The 17,525-nt window shown below is 46.6% G+C and overlaps 2 protein-coding genes across 8 annotated transcripts in view; one reads left to right on the top strand and one right to left on the bottom strand.

The window, feature by feature from the left end:
* Window positions 1-15,344, top strand: part of MACROH2A2 (macroH2A.2 histone) — a 53,633-nt gene extending 38,289 nt beyond the window's left edge. Inside the window, exons 7-9 of the mRNA XM_067710713.1 lie at window positions 5,149-5,233; window positions 12,149-12,323; window positions 14,564-15,344. Coding sequence (XP_067566814.1) covers window positions 5,149-5,233; window positions 12,149-12,323; window positions 14,564-14,729 — 426 coding nt within the window. The 3' untranslated portion in view covers window positions 14,730-15,344. The remainder of the gene's footprint in view (window positions 1-5,148; window positions 5,234-12,148; window positions 12,324-14,563) is intronic.
* AIFM2 (AIF family member 2) overlaps window positions 1-17,525 on the bottom strand; it is a 55,293-nt gene that overhangs the window by 23,665 nt on the left and 14,103 nt on the right. For 3 of the 7 annotated variants that reach the window (XM_067710706.1, XM_067710709.1, XM_067710707.1), the window contains exon 9: window positions 251-380. The exons of 1 other annotated variant lie outside the window; for it this stretch is intronic. In XM_067710706.1, coding sequence (XP_067566807.1) covers window positions 251-380 — 130 coding nt within the window. 3 more of the 7 variants (XM_067710712.1, XM_067710708.1, XM_067710710.1) reach the window with 3 other exon arrangements.

Below are 17,525 nucleotides of genomic sequence, written 5' to 3'. Positions count from 1 at the left end.
AGATCCCCCCCCAGTGTGGAGTGCTGCCATCAAATCAAGACACTGAATTTAATCAGTACTACACGGGTACCGAACCCAGAATCAGAACACCGGAGCCTCAATTTTTTGAAAAGATCACTTTAGGGTTCGTGTCATGAGACTGCCTTATGGCCAAATCAACCCCTAAAAGGGTCCTTTAACGAGTTTCCATGGAATATGTCAATTGCCAACAATATAACTAGCACTGCTGATGGACTTTGATAGTACTCACAATGGTATAACCTCTTCTCCCATTTTATGCCTCTCCTTATGTTTTTTCTTATGCTTCCTTTTTGCTTTCAAGAGGGATCCATCTTTTATATCTCCAGTATCATTTTCCTCTTCAGTAGAGACTTCTAATTCTAAATTAAATATCAAGTTAAGAAATAAAGACATAAGTTAAGGAAAATGAAAATCTTATTTATCTAACCCTAACCTTAAAGTTATAAATACCTTTGCTTTCTTGGCAAACTTTTTTTTTTTTTTGGCCATGCTGTGCGGCTTGTAGGATCTTAGTTCCCCGACCTGGGATTGAATCCAGGCCCTGGCAGTGAAAGCGCCAAGTCCTAACAACCGGACTGCCAGGGAATTCCCTCTTTGCAAACTTCTGAAGCTTCTTTTTTACTGTTGTCTTTTTGGGTCATATTTTTCTAAATAGATCTTTATTGGAGTATAATTGCTTCACAATACTGTGTTAGTTTCTGTTGCACAACAAAGCGAATCAGCCATATGCATACACATGTCCCCATAACCCCTCCCTCTTAACCCTCCCTCCCACCCTCCCTATCCCACCCCTCTAGGTCATCACAAAGCACAAAGCCGATCTCCCTGTGCTATGCTGCTGCTTCCCACCAGCCAACTATTTTACATTCGGTAGTGTAGTCGATGCTACTCTCACTTCGCCTCAGCTTCGCCCTCCCACCCCATGTCATCAAGTCCATTCTCTATGTCTACCTCTTTATTCCTGCCCTGCAACTAGGTTCATCAGTACCTTTTTTTTTTTTAGATTCCATATATATGCATTAGCATACAGTATTTGTTTTTCTCTTTCTGACTTACTTCACTCTGTATGACAAACTCTAGGTCCATCCACCTCACTACAAATAACTCAATTTCATTTCCTTTTGTGGCTCAGTAATATTCCATTGTATATATGTGCCACATCTTCTTTAGCCATTCTTCTGTCAATGGACATTTAGGTTGCTTCCATGTCCTTGCTATTGTAAATAGTGCTGCAATGAACCTGTGGTACATGACTCTTTTTCGATTATGGTTTTCTCAGGGTATATGCCCAGTAGTGAGATTGCTGGGTCATATGGTAGTTCTATTTTTAGTTTTTTAAGGAACCTCCATACTGTTCTCCGTAGTGGCTGTATCAATTTACATTCCCACCAACAGTGCAGGAGGGTTCCCTTTTCACCACACCCTTTCCAGCATTTATTGTTTCTAGATTTTTTGATAATGGCCATTCTGACCGGCGAGAGGTGATACCTCATTGTGGTTTTGATTTGCATTTCTCTAATAATTAGTGATGTTGAGCATCTTTTCATGTGCCTCTTGGCCATTTGTATGTCCTCCTTGGTGAAATGTCTATTTAGGTCTTCCACCCATTTTTTAACTGGATTATTTGTTTTTCTGATATTGAGCTCCATGAGCTATTTATATATTTTGGAGATTAATCCTTTGTCTGTTGTTTCATTTGCAAATATTTTCTCCCATTCTGAGGGTTGTCTTTTTGTCTTGCTTATGGTTTCCTTTGCTGTGCAAAAGCTTTTAAGTTTAATTAAGTCCCATTTGTTTATTTTTGTTTTCATTTCCATTACTCTAGGGGGTGGGTCAAAAAAGATCTTGCTGTGGTTTATGTCAAAGAGTGTTTTTCCTATGTTTTTCTCTAAGAGTTTTATAGTGTCTGGTCTTACATTTAAATCTTTAATCCATTTGGAGTTTATTTTTGTGATGTTAGGTAGTGTTCTAATTTCATTCTTTTACATGTAGCTGTCCAGTTTTCCCAACACCATTTATTGAAGAGGCTGTCTTTTCTTCATTGTATGTCCTTGCCTCCTTTGTCATAAATTAGGTGCCCATACGTGCATGAGTTTATCTCTGGGCATTCTATCCTGTACCATTGATCTCTATGTCTGTTTTTGTGCCAGTACCATATTGTCTTGATTACTGTAGCTTTGTGGCATAGTTTGAAGTCGGGGAGCCTGATTCCTCCAACTCTGTTTTTCTTTCTCAAGATTGCTTTGGCTATTCGGGGTCTTTTGTGTTTCCATAAGAATTGTAGGGCTCCCCTGGTGGCACAGTGGTTGAGAGTCCGCCTGCCGATGCAGGGGACACAGGTTCGTTCCCCAGTCTGGGAAGATCCCACATGCCGCGGAGCAGCTGGGCCTGTGAGCCATGGCCACTGAGCCTGCGCGTCCAGAGCCTGTGCTCCGCAATGGGAGAGGCCACAACAGTGAGAGGCCACAACAGTGAGAGGCCCGCGTACCGCAAAAAAAAAAAAAGAATTGTAAAATTTTTTGTTCTGATTCTGTGAAGAATGCATTGGTAGTTTGATAGGGATTGCATTGAATCTGTAGATTGCTTTGGGTAGTATAGTCATTTTCACAATGTGGATTTTCCCAATCCAAGAACATGGTATATTTTCTCCATCTGTTTATGTCATCTTTGATTTCTTTCATCAGTGTTTTACAGTTTTCTGAGTACAAGTCTTTCGCCTCCTTATGCAGGTTTATTCCTAGGTATTTTATTCTTTTTGTTGCAATGGTAAATGTGAGTGTTTCCTTAATTTCTCTTTCTGATTTTTCATTGGTGGTGTATAGGAATGCCAGAGATTTCTGTGCATTAATTTTGTATCCTGCAACCTTACCAAATTCCTTGATTAGTTCTAGTAGTTTTCTGGTGTCATCTTTAGGATTTTCTATGTATAGTGTCATGTCATCGGCCAACAGTGACAGTTTTACTTCTTCTTTTCCAATTTGTATTCCTTTTATTTCTTTTTCTTCTCTGATTGCTGTGGCTAGGACTTCCAGACTATGTTAAATAAGAGTGGAGAGAGTGGACATCCTTGTCTTGTTCCTGATCTTAGTGGACAAGCTTTCAGTTTTTCACCCTTGAGTATGATGCTTGCTGTTGGGTTTGTCATATACATTTATATGTTGAGTTAGGTTCCCTCTATGCCCATTTTCTGGAAAGTTTTTATCATAAGTGGGTGTTGAATTTTGTCAAAAGCTTTTTCTGCATCTATTGAGATGATCATATGGTTTTTATTCCTTAATCTGTTATTGTGGTGTATCACATTGATTGATTTGCGTATATTGAAGAATCCTTGCATCCCTGGGATAAATCCCATTTGATCATGGTATATGATCCTTTTAATGTGCTGTTGGATTCTGTTTGCTAGTATTTTGTTCAGGATTTTTGCATCTATGTTCATCAGTGATATTGGTCTATAATTTTCTTTTTTGTGTGATATCTTTTTCTGGTTTGGGTATCAGGGTGATGGTGGCTTCATAGTATGAATTTGGGAGTGTTTCTCCCTCTGCAATTTTTTGGTAGTGTGAGAAGGATCAGTGTTAGCTCTTCTCTAAATGTTTGATAGAATTTGCTTGTGAAGCCATCTGGTCCTAGACTTGTTTGTTGGAAGATTTTTAATTATGGTTTCAATTTCGCTACTTGTGATAGGTCTGTTTATATTTTCTAATTCTTCCTGGTTCAGTCTTAGAAAATTGTACCTTTCAAAGAATTTGTCCATTTCTTCATGGTTGTCCATTTTATTGGCATCTAGTTGTTTGTAGTAGTCTCTTATAATCCTTTGTATTTCTGCAGTGTCAGTTGTGATCTCTCCTTTTTCATTTCTAAATTTATTGATTTGCGTCCTCTCCCTTTTATTCTTGATGAGTCTGGCTAAGTGTTTATCAATTTTGTTTATCTTCTCAAAGAACCAGCTTTTAGTTTTATTGATCTTTGCTATTGTTTTCTTTGTTTCTATCTCATTTATTTCTGCTCTGACCTTTATGATTTCTTTCCTTCTACTGACTTTGGGTTTTCTTTGTTCTTCTTTCTCTAGTTGCTTTAGGTGTAAGGTTAGACTGTTTATTTGAGATTTTTCTTGTTTCTTGAGGTGAGATTGAATGGCTATAAACTTCCCTCTTAGAACTGCTTTTGCTGTGTCCCATAGGTTTTATGTTGTCACGCTTTCATTGTCATTTGTTTCTATGTATTTTGTTATTTTTTCTTTGATTTCTTTAGTGATCTCTTGGTTTTTTAGTAGTGCACTATTTAGCCTCCATGTATTTGTGTTTTTTACATTTTTTTTTTCCTGTAATTGATTTCCATTGTGGTCAGAAAAGATGCTTGATACGATTTCAATTTTTTTTAATTTTCCAAGGCTTGATTTGTGACCCAAGATGTGATCTATCCTGGAGAATGTTCCATGTGCACTTGAGAAGACAGTGTATTCTGCCACTTTTGGGTGGAATATTCTATAAATATCAATTAAATCTATCTGGTCTGTTGTGTCAGTTAAAGCTTCTGTTTCTTTATTTTCTGTTTGGATGCTCTGTACATCGGTATAAGTGGGGTATTAAAGTTCCCTACTATTACTGTTTTACTGTTGATTTCTCCTTTCATGGTTGTTAGCATTTGCCTTATGTATTGAGGTGCTCCTGTGTTGGGTGCATAAACATTTATAATTGTTATATCTTCTTCTTGGATTGATCCTTTGATCATTATGTAGTGTCCCTCCGTATCTCTTGTGACAGTCTTTATTTTAAAGTCTATTTTATCTGATACTAGTATTGCTAGTATCAGATACTAGCAATATCAATCCAGCTGTGATTAACATTTTGGGGAAGTAACTCCTATGATACATTAGAAGCAATATAAAATAAAACAAAATATTAAATAATTCTTTAAAACAAAAGAGTTTGCTAAAATCGAAGTCCCACTGGACAGAAGCCCAGGGACCCCTGTCACCAGTGACCACTGGCAAACAGGATTTCAATTGCAAGGTTTGACTCCTACTTTCTAAGCAATTTTTTTAAGGCCTAGTAAAACTCTGTCAGTGTAATTAATGACTGAAAAGAGCAACCACAATGGATTTCCATTGTTTCCTTCACAGGTAAGGCCTTGGAAAAGGCTGGGGGGAAAGAGTTCTTGGAAACAGTAAAGGAGCTTCGCAAGTCCCAGGGCCCTTTGGAAGTAGCTGAAGGTAAGTGTGGAATCAGGCCATGTTCCCTGCACAGCCTCACCACCTTCCCCTCCAGCATAACATGCTTCACGCACATTCAGTTTGCAGAGCAAAAGAGGCCATAACCAATCAGGAAGCTATTTTAGCATCTCTCAGATAATTTGAGCAGGCCTGCGTAGATCATTTCGTACACTTTGGGGACTATAAAGTGTCTGGATAGTTCAAGCCAATTTGCATCCCAGCTCACCCCAAAATGGTCTAGAGCAATTGGGTAACTTTGTGTGTGTGTGGAAAATACACATGACAAAATTTACCATTGTAACCTTCAAACATTGTACAATGTGGTGGCGTTGAGTACACTCAGTGCTCTTCTCCATCACCACTATCTAGTCCCAGAACTTTTTATCACCTTCTGTGGAAACCCCACACCCATCAAGTAGTCACATCGTCCCTCCCCCAACCCCTGGCAGCCACCAGTCCGCCTTCTGTTTTGATGGATTTGCCTCTTCTGGATGTTTCATGTAAGTGGAATCATATAAATATGTGATCTTCTGTGTCTGGCTTCTTTCACTTAAAATGTTTTCAAGGTTCATCCATGTTGTACTGTGCATCAGCACGTCATTCCTTTCTATGACTGAATACTATTCCATTTGTTTATCCATTCATCATTTGGGTTGTTTCCACCTTTGGCTCTTGTGAATAGAGCTGCTCTGAACATTTGTGCACAGGTTTTTGTTTGAACGCTTATTTTCAAGAATATTGGGTAACTTTTTGACAGGCGGGCCCAACTTCAGATCCGTGTACCCGCCGACCTCCAGGGACCATCTAGTCAGTGCCAAGTGCTGCCCTGGTGCTGGGGCTCCAAAGAAATAAAACCCACTCCTGCCCTCAAGCACTGGACAGTCGAGGAGGAGAAACAGACACATAAGTGGGGCACAGAGAGGGAGCCATGCTCTCTGCTTGGGGGAGTTGGGGAGGCGCCAGGGAGGATATAAGACCTGTATGTGAGAAGGCTCAGTCAGGAGCAGCAGGGAGAAAGAGAGGAATGGCGGTCAGAGATGAGCCTTGCCCTTGGGCTGTGCTAAGGGTCTGGATTTGACCCTATACAGATGAGAGTAGGAGCTGGGGAATGTGATGATCAGATTTGATAGTTAGAAAAGTAATGGGGCTTCCGGTCAAGACAGAACATGAGTCTGCACTTTACAGTCTGCGCATACCACTCCCCATTCGATGATAGATAGAATTTCCTTTTTAAAATTTTAAGACAGAGCCACACTGAAATATAAAATAAATATCCAGGACTTCCCTGGCGGTCCAGTGGTTAAGATTCCACACTCCCAATGCAGGGAGCACGGGTTTGGTCCCGGGTCAAGGAACTAAAATCCCATGTGCCGCACGGCGTGGCAAAATAAATAAATAAATAAATAAACATCCATGTGGACAGAGAAGAGCTGCAGGCAGCAGCAGCAGGGGGACGTGGAAGCCGCGGGCTGGGCTCCAGGTCTGGTAACATGCAGAGCCATCAGGAGGTCAACTCTTACCTGCTGATGGGAACGGAGTCACCTCACGCTTGGAGGGGACCAGAGCCAGGCTCGCTGCTCAAAGCAAGGGCTGGATGCAACTCCCAAGCTCTTATAGGAAGCCAAGGCTCTGACCGCCACCCAGGGCTATGGCTTGTGTGAACTCTGTTTTCTAGAGTAGCAGAAGGGAGCAGAGAGCCCCTCGCCCAGGCCCAGGGCCACGTGGCCCACTGGCTCAGTGTCTGGATCTACCGCCTCCCCTATATGACCATGAGACAGAGCCCTGAATCATCCTTGTAGGACAGGATCCTAACTGCGGGGGTCTTGCAAACTGCCTGATGGGGTGGGAAGGAGAGAAAAATAGCTTCTCTACATAGAGTGAGAGCCTCCAACACGCTTCTAAACAGTTCCAGAGGCAGAAAATAGGAGGTAGAGAGGCAATATGTGAAAAGATGAAGAGATACAAACTACTATGTGTGAAATAAATAAGCTACAAGGATATATTGTACAACACAGGGAATACAGCCAATGTAGCCAATATTTTATAATAACTTTAAATGAAGTGTAATCTATAAAAATTTTGAAGCGCACCAGAAACTAACATGTTGTAAATCAACTATCCCTCAATTTAAAAACAACAACAAAAAAGATCATGGCTGAGAATTTTCCAGAATTAAACCCACGAGTCCTCAGGTTGAAAACACTGAGTACATGAAATCAAAATAAATCCAAATCCTGGCCCATCAGGAATTCCCTGGTAGTCCAGTGGTTAGGACTCCACGCTTTCACTGCTGAGGGCCCGAGCTCAATCCTGAGAAAGATCCTGAAAGCCACATGGTGTGGCTAAACCAAAAACAAACCCAAAAAAACCAAACAAAACCTGGCCCATCGTGGTGACATCTCTAAAGTTGAAAAATCAAGAGAAACCTGAAAAGCAACCCAACGAACCCAACTGGTTCTCCTGACAGCCGACTTCTCATCAGCAACAAAGGATGCTTGGAGACAGAAAAGAAGTATCTTCAAAGCACTGAGGGGAAAAACTGTCAACTAAGAAGTCCATGTATTACTTTGTTATTATTCAACAGGGAGGGTGAAAGATGCAGAATTACAGACATGCAAAAATTGAGAGTCAGAAGCCCTCAGACTCTTGCTGAAAGGACCACAGAGGCCTCACTGGGAGAAACAGAAGTGAATCCAGAAGGAAGGAGAGGGCTGTAGGAAACAAGCAGGAGCTAAGAAATCGGGGCATATCTGTCAGCTCTAAGTATCCATGGCCCTGGGGCCAAACAGTGGTAGCTCCCTGGGAAGAAGGGATTGGTGAGGGTGAATCTGGAAAAGGGGAGACAGTTCATCAGGGTCTAACACCATATTTCATTTAATTTCAAAACACCATCCGTTGTAAGATATGCCCTTATTGTAAGAAAGAATAAATTTCCAAGATGGAGTGTCCAGTAGGAGACCCCATACAAAGCCAGGACACATTCAGTTTAAGAGCTAGCAAGACATGAACTACCATGCAGAAAGGGCAGCAAGTACCTTTTTTTTTTTCTTAATACATTTATTTACTTATTTTTGGCTGTTTACTTATTTTAGGTCTTCATTGCTGGGCGCAGGCTTTCTCTAGTTGTGGCGAGCAGGAGCTACTCTTCCTTGCTGTGCGCAGGCTTCTCATTGCGGTGGCTTCTCTTGTTGCAAAGCATGGGCTCTAGGCACGCGGGCTTCAGTAGTTGTGGCTCGCGTGCTCTAGAGCGCAGGCTCAGTAGCTGTGGCGCACGGGCTTAGTTGCTCCGTGGCACGTGGGATCTTCCTGGACCAGGGCTTGAACCCATGTCCCCTGCATTGGCAGGTGGATTCTTAACCACTGTGCCACCAGGGAAGCCCCAAGTACCTGTCTTGACCTTGGCATTGGGTGGACAGAGGGGGACAAAAAACCTCACTAGGGAACTTGAACCACAAGCTGGTACTCCTGTGGATTTGCCGCTGAATCCACTGCGGCCCCAAAACTTCAATCAGGGAAGTTAGTGGGACATGACCTGGGTATGGTAGGGTCCCCAGGTGACACAGAAGTAAATGCAACTTCCCTCTGGAAGAACTCATCTCAGTCCAAGCCCACAGCCATTGTAAAATGCATCCTGATTCCAGCCAGGAAGGTGGATGGGACAGGGGTGGGAGGTGTGGTAGAAATGAAGCAGATGGGCCTGGAATGAGACAAGTCAGAGGAAACCGACAGGTGGTGCCGGCGACAGAGATGGAGAAAGGGGAATCAGGCTTTGGGAATGAATGATGATTTTCTTGGGCACAGGTTGGACCTAGGGCACCAGCAATGTCACTGGTAAGCAGGGGGTGAAAACTGAGGACGAAAATGGTTTGCAGATGGCTGTTTAAAAGCCAGGGCCAAGCACGTCGGGCAGCAGAGAGAAGAGCACCGCGCCTCGGCGGGCAGGGGGAAGAGGGGCTGTTGCAGGAACCTGAGACAGGAGGAAAAGCACAGTGTCGCGGAGACCAAGGATTAGCAGCAGCAGCTTCCCAGCCAGACAAGGGGCCACCCTGCAGCCCCCTTCGCTGTGGTGACCCTGAGAAGGTGGGCTCGCCTGAGGAAAGGTTCTGGAGGCCCTTTGCAGCTGCACTGCCATCCTCAGAGCATGGTCCTCACCAGGTGACATCACATCACATAAAGAGTATTAGCAGATGCTTCTACCAAATATCAGTGTCCCAAGCCCCGAGATCACTTGACCTTGACCTTGGCACCTGTAAAGAACACTATAAATTCTTACAACTACAAGCCAAGGTTTCCATTTCCAGTTGCCATGGAAATACTTTGTTTTAGGCTGATGTGCTATCATGGACTACCTTCAAAATCTAGTGTAAATAGCGGGCGTCAGAAGGATGAGAAGGCGTGCCATTTTTTTCCTGATTAAATGTTTGACTTAACATTGCCGTTAGTGGTATATTCCTCTTATTTAAAATGACTTTAGGGCTTCCCTGGTGGCGCAGTGGTTAAGAATCTGCCTGCCAATACAGGGGACACAGGTTCAAGCCCTGGTCCAGGAAGATCCCACATGCCACGAAGCAACTAAGCCCATGCGCCACAACTACTGAGCCTGCCCTCTAGAGTCCGTGAGCCACAGCTACTGAGCCCGCATGCCACAACTCCTGAAGCCTGTGCGCCTAGAGCCTGTGCTCTGCAACAAGAGAAGCCACTTCAATGAGAAGCCTGCGCACGGCAAGGAAGAGTAGCCCCTGCTCACCGCAACTAGAGAAAGCCCACATGCAGCAATGAAGACCCAATGCAGCCAAAAATAAAATAAATAAATTTATTTAAAAAAATAAACTGACTTTAACATTAAAAAGAATACCATTCAAGGGCTTCCCTGGTGGTCCAGTAGGTAGGACTCCACACTCCCAATGCATGGGTTCCGGGTTCGATCCCTGGTCAGGGAACTAGATCCCACGTGCCACAACTAAGACCCGGCACAGCCAAATAAACAAATAAATATTAAAAAAAAAAAAAAAGAATACCATTCAGCTGGTAACATGATCATTACCCGGTGTGTAAAGAGCTGGAATCTCTCCAGCACATGAGAGCAGTAAGGGCCTCAGGGAATTTGCCCCAAGCAGGAAGGGCCAATCCCCAGGGTACTGGGTTCCCTTGGACTACAAGGCCGACAGGGACGTTCCGTTTGTGGTGTGCAAATGTACAAGGTCATAGAGTCAACCAGTCATGCCCACTGCCTCCTCAGTATTTATATTGACTGATTCCTTCACTCACTCATTCACTAATCAGATGGTTGGCGCCAGCTGGGCACTGGGAAGGCGAGGCGTTCACAGCTGTAGCTGACAGGCGGGGGACGCCCCTTGCATCTGTCTCCACCAGCCCTGGCATGTGCAGTCACAGCCTCTCCAGCACTGTGGGCGTCACTAGGAAACACGGCTCACATGCTGGGCGGGCATCATATATTTCAAATAAGTCTTTCAAACCAACCCCACACACTGCCCTAAAACAGACACACATACATTTGTTACAAACACAGCCCGTAGCGGCCACAGCCTGCCTGAACTCCCGCAGACTCCCAGAGCCTGGCCACTGCGGGAGGGTTGGGGACCTTTGCTACACCCGGCTCCTTGAGTGGCACAGAGCCCCAGCTCCACAAGGTGGGCAGCTTAGGGGCAAGCAGCATGTGGGGTCAGAGTGGCCAGTGGATCAGGCCCAGCCCCTTCTCCAGGGATCAACGGCCACAGGGACTTCCCGGGTGTTCCTCGTTATCAGCTCTGTCACTGATGGGAAACAGGTTTGGGGGTGGGGTGAAAAATAAAAGTAGGGAGTATGAACTGAAATTATGAGACAAGGCAGGCATAATCCAATTTCACAACCCGCTGTGAACACTTGCTCCCTGTAGGCTCCTCAGGTATGTAGAGATGATCGAAAGGGCAGTCCCTGTCTGAGGATGCGTACAACCCAGTAGATCGGTTCTAAATTTATGGAGGGTCCTCAAATCACCAAGCGCAAGGCCTGCATCAGACCTACCAAGTCAGGATCTCAGACGGGGCAAGAAGGGAGGGCTTGTCCATTTTTAAAAAGCCGTTGCATTCGTTTCCAATCGCTGCTCTAACAAATTAGCACAAACTTGGTAGCAACAAACAACACAAGTGTACTGTGTTAGCGTTCTGGAGTCAGAAGTCCACAATGAGTCTTTTTTTTTTTTATAACCTTTATTTTTTTAGGCAGTTTTCTTGTCTGTTTGTTTTGGCCACGCTGCGCAGCTTGCAGGACCTTAGTTCCCCGACCAGGGATTGAACCCACGCCCTCGGCGCAGTCCTAACCACTGGACCGCTAGGGAATTCCCCACAATGAGTCTTAAGAAGCCAAAATCGAGGTGCTGGCAGGGCTGGTTCCTTCTCAGAGCAGCCGTCCCTTGCCTGTTCCGGCTTCTAGGCTCCTGCATTCCTTGGCTCCTGGACGCATCACTCCAACTCCTGTTCCTTCATCACAGCGCCTTCTCCTACCTTTGACTTCCCTGCCTCCCTCTTATTAGGACCTGTGTGATTACACTTAGGTCTCAACTGGAGAGTCCAGGGTAAACTTCTCATCTCACAATCCTTCACTTAATCACACCAGCAAAGACCCTTTTGCCATGTAAGGAAACATTCACAATTTCCAGGGATCAGAGACGATTCCACTGTGTACCTTTGATTAGGAGTCACCTAACCTGTGGCCAGGAGGCAGACCATGTGAGAGTGTGTGACATGCTGTCACATCAGCTTTCAGTGTGTTTACCCAAAGCTTGTGCCAACTGTCAAAAGCAATTCTGATACGGCTCCTACTCTCCTAAGAGTGACACAGGCGATTGAGCCTAACCCCCTGGCTTAAGGTGAAGACGTAGGAAATAACCTGCGGCATTTCTCTGTCGTGTCCCAGCCGCCGTCAGCCAGTCCAGCGGACTTGCAGCCAAATTCGTCATCCACTGTCACATCCCTCAGTGGGGCTCCGACAAATGTGAAGAACAGCTTGAAGAGACCATCAAAAACTGCCTGTCGGCAGCAGAGGACAAGAAGCTGAAGTCGGTGGCGTTCCCGCCCTTCCCCAGCGGCAGGTAAGATGTTCTCCTCCAGGGGGGTGGCAAGGGTGCTGGGTCCGCTTGTCCAGCCTTCTCGCTGGGGACCAGCTGCTCCCCGACTTGGTCACATCCAGTCTGGCCATCCCAGAGGACGTGACCAAGGGCTGCCAGCACAGCCAAGCACATTGACCAGGCGATAGAGCAAGAGACGCAGTTTCCATCCAAAATGCAGGGAGAGGGCTTCCCTGGTGGCGCAGTGGTTGAGAGTCCGCCTGCTGATGCAGGGGACACAGGTTTGTGCCCCGGTCCGGGAAGATTCCACATGCCGCGGAGCGGCTGGGCCCGTGAGCCATGGCCGCTGAGCCTGTGCGTCCGGAGCCTGTGCTCCGCAATGGGAGAGGCCACAACAGTGAGAGGCCCGTGTACCGCAAAAAAAAAAAAAAAAAAAATGCAGGGAGAAAGCCCATTCTGGGAGGAGCAGGAGGCAGAGTTCTCTTCTGAGAGCCTTCTGAGAGCCACGTTCCTGCCAGCTATCCCAGTCTAGAGCACTGGATCCGAAACACCAGGCTCAAAGGCACTTGCTCCTCCAAATGTGGTCCACAGACCAGCAGCGGAGAGCCCACGGGGTTAGGATGCCAATCGCAGAATCCCCAGGGGATTCCGGTGCTGCTCTGGGGCTGGGAGAGCCTCGAGGCTGAGGCTGGAGAAGTGAAAGGCTCTCAGCAAGGGCTTGCTTTTAGGGATTGGAGAAATGATTGCTCTAATTGCCACAGACCCCGACTGGGCATGGGAGCAGTATTTCAGGTAAATAATGAGGCTGTCTGCCCTCACGTGTAGCAGGGCCTCTCCCCTCACGCTCACAGCCAGTGTGAGTTATTGCTTTAATTTTGAACACCCCTTCTCCTGAGAAGCCCCTCTGTAGCGCAGATATGATTTACACTCTGAAGACATTCTGTTACAGCCGAGTCACAGGAAGGCGAAGAAGGAAGGAATGAGGCCTAGCTTCCTGCCATAATCCTATCTCAACCTGAGCAGGCAGCGCTGGGTCTCCACAGCCTGGCCTGGAGGCACTGCGGGTTGAATTCTTTGCATAGCTGGGCCCACGTGCCGAGATGTTCTGGGCTTGGGACGGGGCAGCCGAGTGAGAAGAATTCTTATTAGGCGGGCCAATCCTGGACCCGCCCAAGGGGCTTGGTGGCTGACCCCAAATGACCAGGGGTGTCACAATGGCTGCGTCCCTAGCGCAGAGCTCCACCATGGCATCCTGGGGCTTTTGGGGCCCTGCCCAGAATCGTCACTGCTCAAATTACATTGGCACGTCCACACAGGTTAGCGAGAGGAACACGAAATGCATGAAACAGGAATTAATGAAGATGTACTTTTGAGCATACATTATTGCCCTTTAATAAACAATCTGTTCAGCATGTAAACCAGTTTTGAGGGAACTAATAAAACCTATATTGCCTTTTTTTTTTTTTTTTTTTGCTGTGCTGCGAAGCTTATGGGATCTTAGTTCCCTGACCAGGGATTGAACCCACACCCTCCGCAGTGAAAGTATGCAGTCCTAACCACTGGAACGCCAGCGAATTCCCTATATTGGCTTTTTTTTCTTTTTCCTTCCTTTTTGCGGTACGCGGGCCTCTCACTGCTGTGGCCTCTCCCATTGCGGAGCACAGGCTCTGGACGCGCAGGCTCAGCGGCCATGGCTCACAGGCCCAGCCGCTCCGCGGCATGTGGGATCTTCCCGGACCGGGGCACGAACCCGTGTCCTCTGCATCGGCAGGCGGACTCTCAACCACTGCGCAACCAGGGAAGCCCTATATTGGCTTTTTAAAATGCTGAGTTGGTAGGGGTTTTTTGTTTGTTTGTTTTTAACTTTTATTTTATATTGGAGTATAGTTGATTAACAATGTTGTGTTAGTTGAGTTGGTAGTTTTTAAAGCTCAGCTGGACTTGAGTCAGGCCACATAGATTCAAACACAGGCCACCGCTCACCAGCCAGCCCTAAAACCATTGTGCCACTCTGAGTCAGTGTGGCATATGTGAAGTGGGGACAGTGTGCCCTGTCTGTCCCCCTTCTGGGCTGTCCCTCTTCTGAGGTGAAAGGGGATCATGCGTGGACCAGCCTACACACGGTGAGACCCCGAGTGATAGGAACAAGGACCTGGTGCCAAGATGAGAAGGAACCACATTGCCCCTACCCTGGGCTGAGGGCAGAGTTACTCCATGGGTCCCAGGACCAAAGTGACGTCAGCTCTTCTCTTCCTTTGGCACAGAAACTGCTTCCCCAAACAGACGGCAGCCCAGGTGACCCTCAAAGCCATCTCGGCCCACTTCGACGACTCGAGCGCATCCTCACTGAAGAACGTCTACTTCCTGCTCTTCGACAGCGAGAGCATCGGCATCTATGTGCAGGAGATGGCCAAGCTTGATGCCAAGTAGCCGCCCCGCGCCCACTGGTGGCCACCGCGCTCACCATCCGGAATCAGGAGGATCAAAGTCACAGGAGCTGGGTTTTATCTTTTAAAAGGAGAGAGGAAGGGTGACGGCAGGGGAGCGGAGGGCAGCTGAAAGGGAAGTGGGTGGCAGAGGCTGCGGGAGCAGGTCCTGCCCACGGGAAGAGCCCTCTGCATTTTATATTCTCGTTAAAAAGAGCCTCAGTCTGTAATTAACCAGGCCTCCACCAGGGGTTTCTTTCCATGTGTTTTCTTCCTGTTGTTTTAGAACTTTTTTAAAAAAACAGACTTCGTTTTAGATTTATAGCATTGACTTTTACACACATACACAAAATCCTTTCAAAATTCTTAAAATCTTCTGTTTCTCCTTTTTTGCAAGGGAAGAGGGCAAAGAAGTGACTTGGGCTTTGTTGGCTGTCTGTATTCAGTGATGGAGAGAAGAAAATTAGAAAGGCATCTTACTGGTGCTTTTCTTCTGTTATAGTGCCCCTACCCTTACCCCTATAATATCTGTAACTACTCCTAGAAAGATTTTGCTTCAGGCTTTTGTTTTGTTTTGTTTTTTTTAAAGAAAAAGAAAATGAAAGGAAAAAAAATAAAAGATCCAGTGTCTTTCTTACAACATACTCTTTTATTGTAACATCTTGCTCAGTCTGGAGAACTGTGTCCCTATGGGTGGAAACTTAAGAATGTTGTAAATAGAACCAGGCCTATCACTATGGAGCTGAGACTCCCACCATGCTAGGCCCCAGGTCAGATGGCACGGAATGGCTTGTGTTTCTCAGGCAACAGGTCCCACTTCCAGAAGGGGAGCCTGGTTGGCTGTGGTCCACGGGAATGGAGGACTGGGTGAAGCCTCCCTGGGGTGGCCATCCTTTGGGACAAAGGCACAGTCTCACTTAGGCCTGGGCAACAAAATGGAAGAGACCTGGGCCACAGCCCAGACAGGACAGACCAAGAACCCTCGTGAGGGTGGTATCCTAAGAATTCTGGCCAAGTACCCAGAGGTTACCATTAAAAGTGGGCAGGGGGCTTCCCTGGTGGCGCAGTGGTTGAGAGTCTGCCTGCTGATGCAGGGGACATGGGTTCGTGCCCCGGTCTGGGAAGATCCCACATGCCGCGGAGCGGCTGGGCCCGTGAGCCATGGCCGCTGAGCCTGCGCATCCGGAGCCTGTGCTCCGCAACGAGAGAGGCCACCACAGTGAGAGGCCCGCATACTGCAAAAAAAAAAAAAAAAAAAGTGGGCAGGGAGAGGTAGGGTGGGCTGGGGCAGGGCCTGAATTTATTCAGATGAACTCATCAACAACTTCTGCCTTAGAGATCTTGCCCATGTGGTCCAAAATAGGTTTATCCTGATTAGAAGTCCTCTCCCAAACAGAGGAGTCATTTTTATACCTTAACATAGTTGGTGGCAGGCATTATTGCCACATGGCTACACCTCCAGATAAGTGACATTGGGGCTGACCAAGAAACAAGCAGCACAGAACTACAAAGGTTCCCACAGGGTACCCCTGCCCCAGCATTGGCTGGAGTTTTGTCACTTACAAATTTGCCTAAGACAGTAGCCTGGAAGCATGCAGGGGTTCACCTACTGAAACCTCCTCTGCTCCCTGAATGTTAGCAGGATGGCGACCCACCCGACGGTCACGCTAGCTTGGCTGTCTTTCTTTAAACACCCCCAGCAGCTGGCAGGCCAGGTTTCTGTCTTAACCCGTTAGCTTTGTAAAAAAACTCACTCTCCATTAGGATGGACTCACCAGGAGGGAAATTTTATCTAACGCTTCTTAAATACAACCTATGGTATATAATCAGGATCTAAAAATAGAAATATAGAAAGATTCATGAAGATTAAAGACGGTAGGGACTAACAGTTTAAAATTAAGCTCCTATTAACAACCTGAGTGCTGCAGGATGTTATAGGCTTCCTCACCTCCTAATGTGATGGGAGAGGTTGGGATGTAGGCCATCTCTCCACCAAAGTCCCCCTTCCTTAGCTGGTCTCCTTGTGCAGGCCCTCCTTCCTGCCCTTACAGACAGGGAGACCCTTCCTGCCACCAGGATACTGAGCTCTCGCCCATACTCTGAGAGCTCTGAATGCCACATACCATGTGCACGCGTGCGCGCGCACACACACACACACACACACACACAAACACACACACACACACACACACCCCCAAGAGGAGGCTGGGGTAGAGAAGGTGGGCTGTGCCCTCCCCAGGACCAAGTGAACCATTCAGCCAGCAGACCTTTGAAACAGAAAGACTCCTTTAAGGGTGTCTTTTTCTTTTAACACCAATATCCCTCTCTCTCTCTCCCAGTTTTTGGTTTTGTCTAAGTTGTGTTTCTGGTCAGTACATCACTGACATCTTACTCCAGGAAAAGAGCTTTTGCCCTTTGGCATTTGTCAAGCGGGTACCATTTGTCAAGAAATCTGATCGCCGGGCGGTGACAGTACCTATCTCCCACCCAGCCTCCCCATCAGGGTGGAGACTGCCGCATGGTTTTCCAGCTCGTGGAGACCAACAGGTCCCGGCACTTGGCCAGCCGAACCATAAGCCGCCCCACGTAGAAGCCACTGATCTGGCCCACGCCGTCATTTCTCCCCATGGCCAGGAGGAACGTCAGCGAACCTGTGAAGCAGAGTCGTGCGCTAATCTAGAATCCTGCTCACCATCCATGGGCCTGCAACTCCCAGGGCACAGACCCTTCCCGGGGCCTTCAGTGTCAGGGCAGGGAAATGCGTAAGGCCTTCAGGAACGTGCGCAAGTCCCTGACATAC

Source organism: Pseudorca crassidens, chromosome 16 (assembly GCF_039906515.1).
Source record: "Pseudorca crassidens isolate mPseCra1 chromosome 16, mPseCra1.hap1, whole genome shotgun sequence".
Classification (NCBI taxonomy): Eukaryota; Metazoa; Chordata; class Mammalia; order Artiodactyla; family Delphinidae; genus Pseudorca; species Pseudorca crassidens.
Note: the sequence above shows the minus strand (reverse complement) of the source record. Positions and strands in the feature narration are given on the sequence as shown.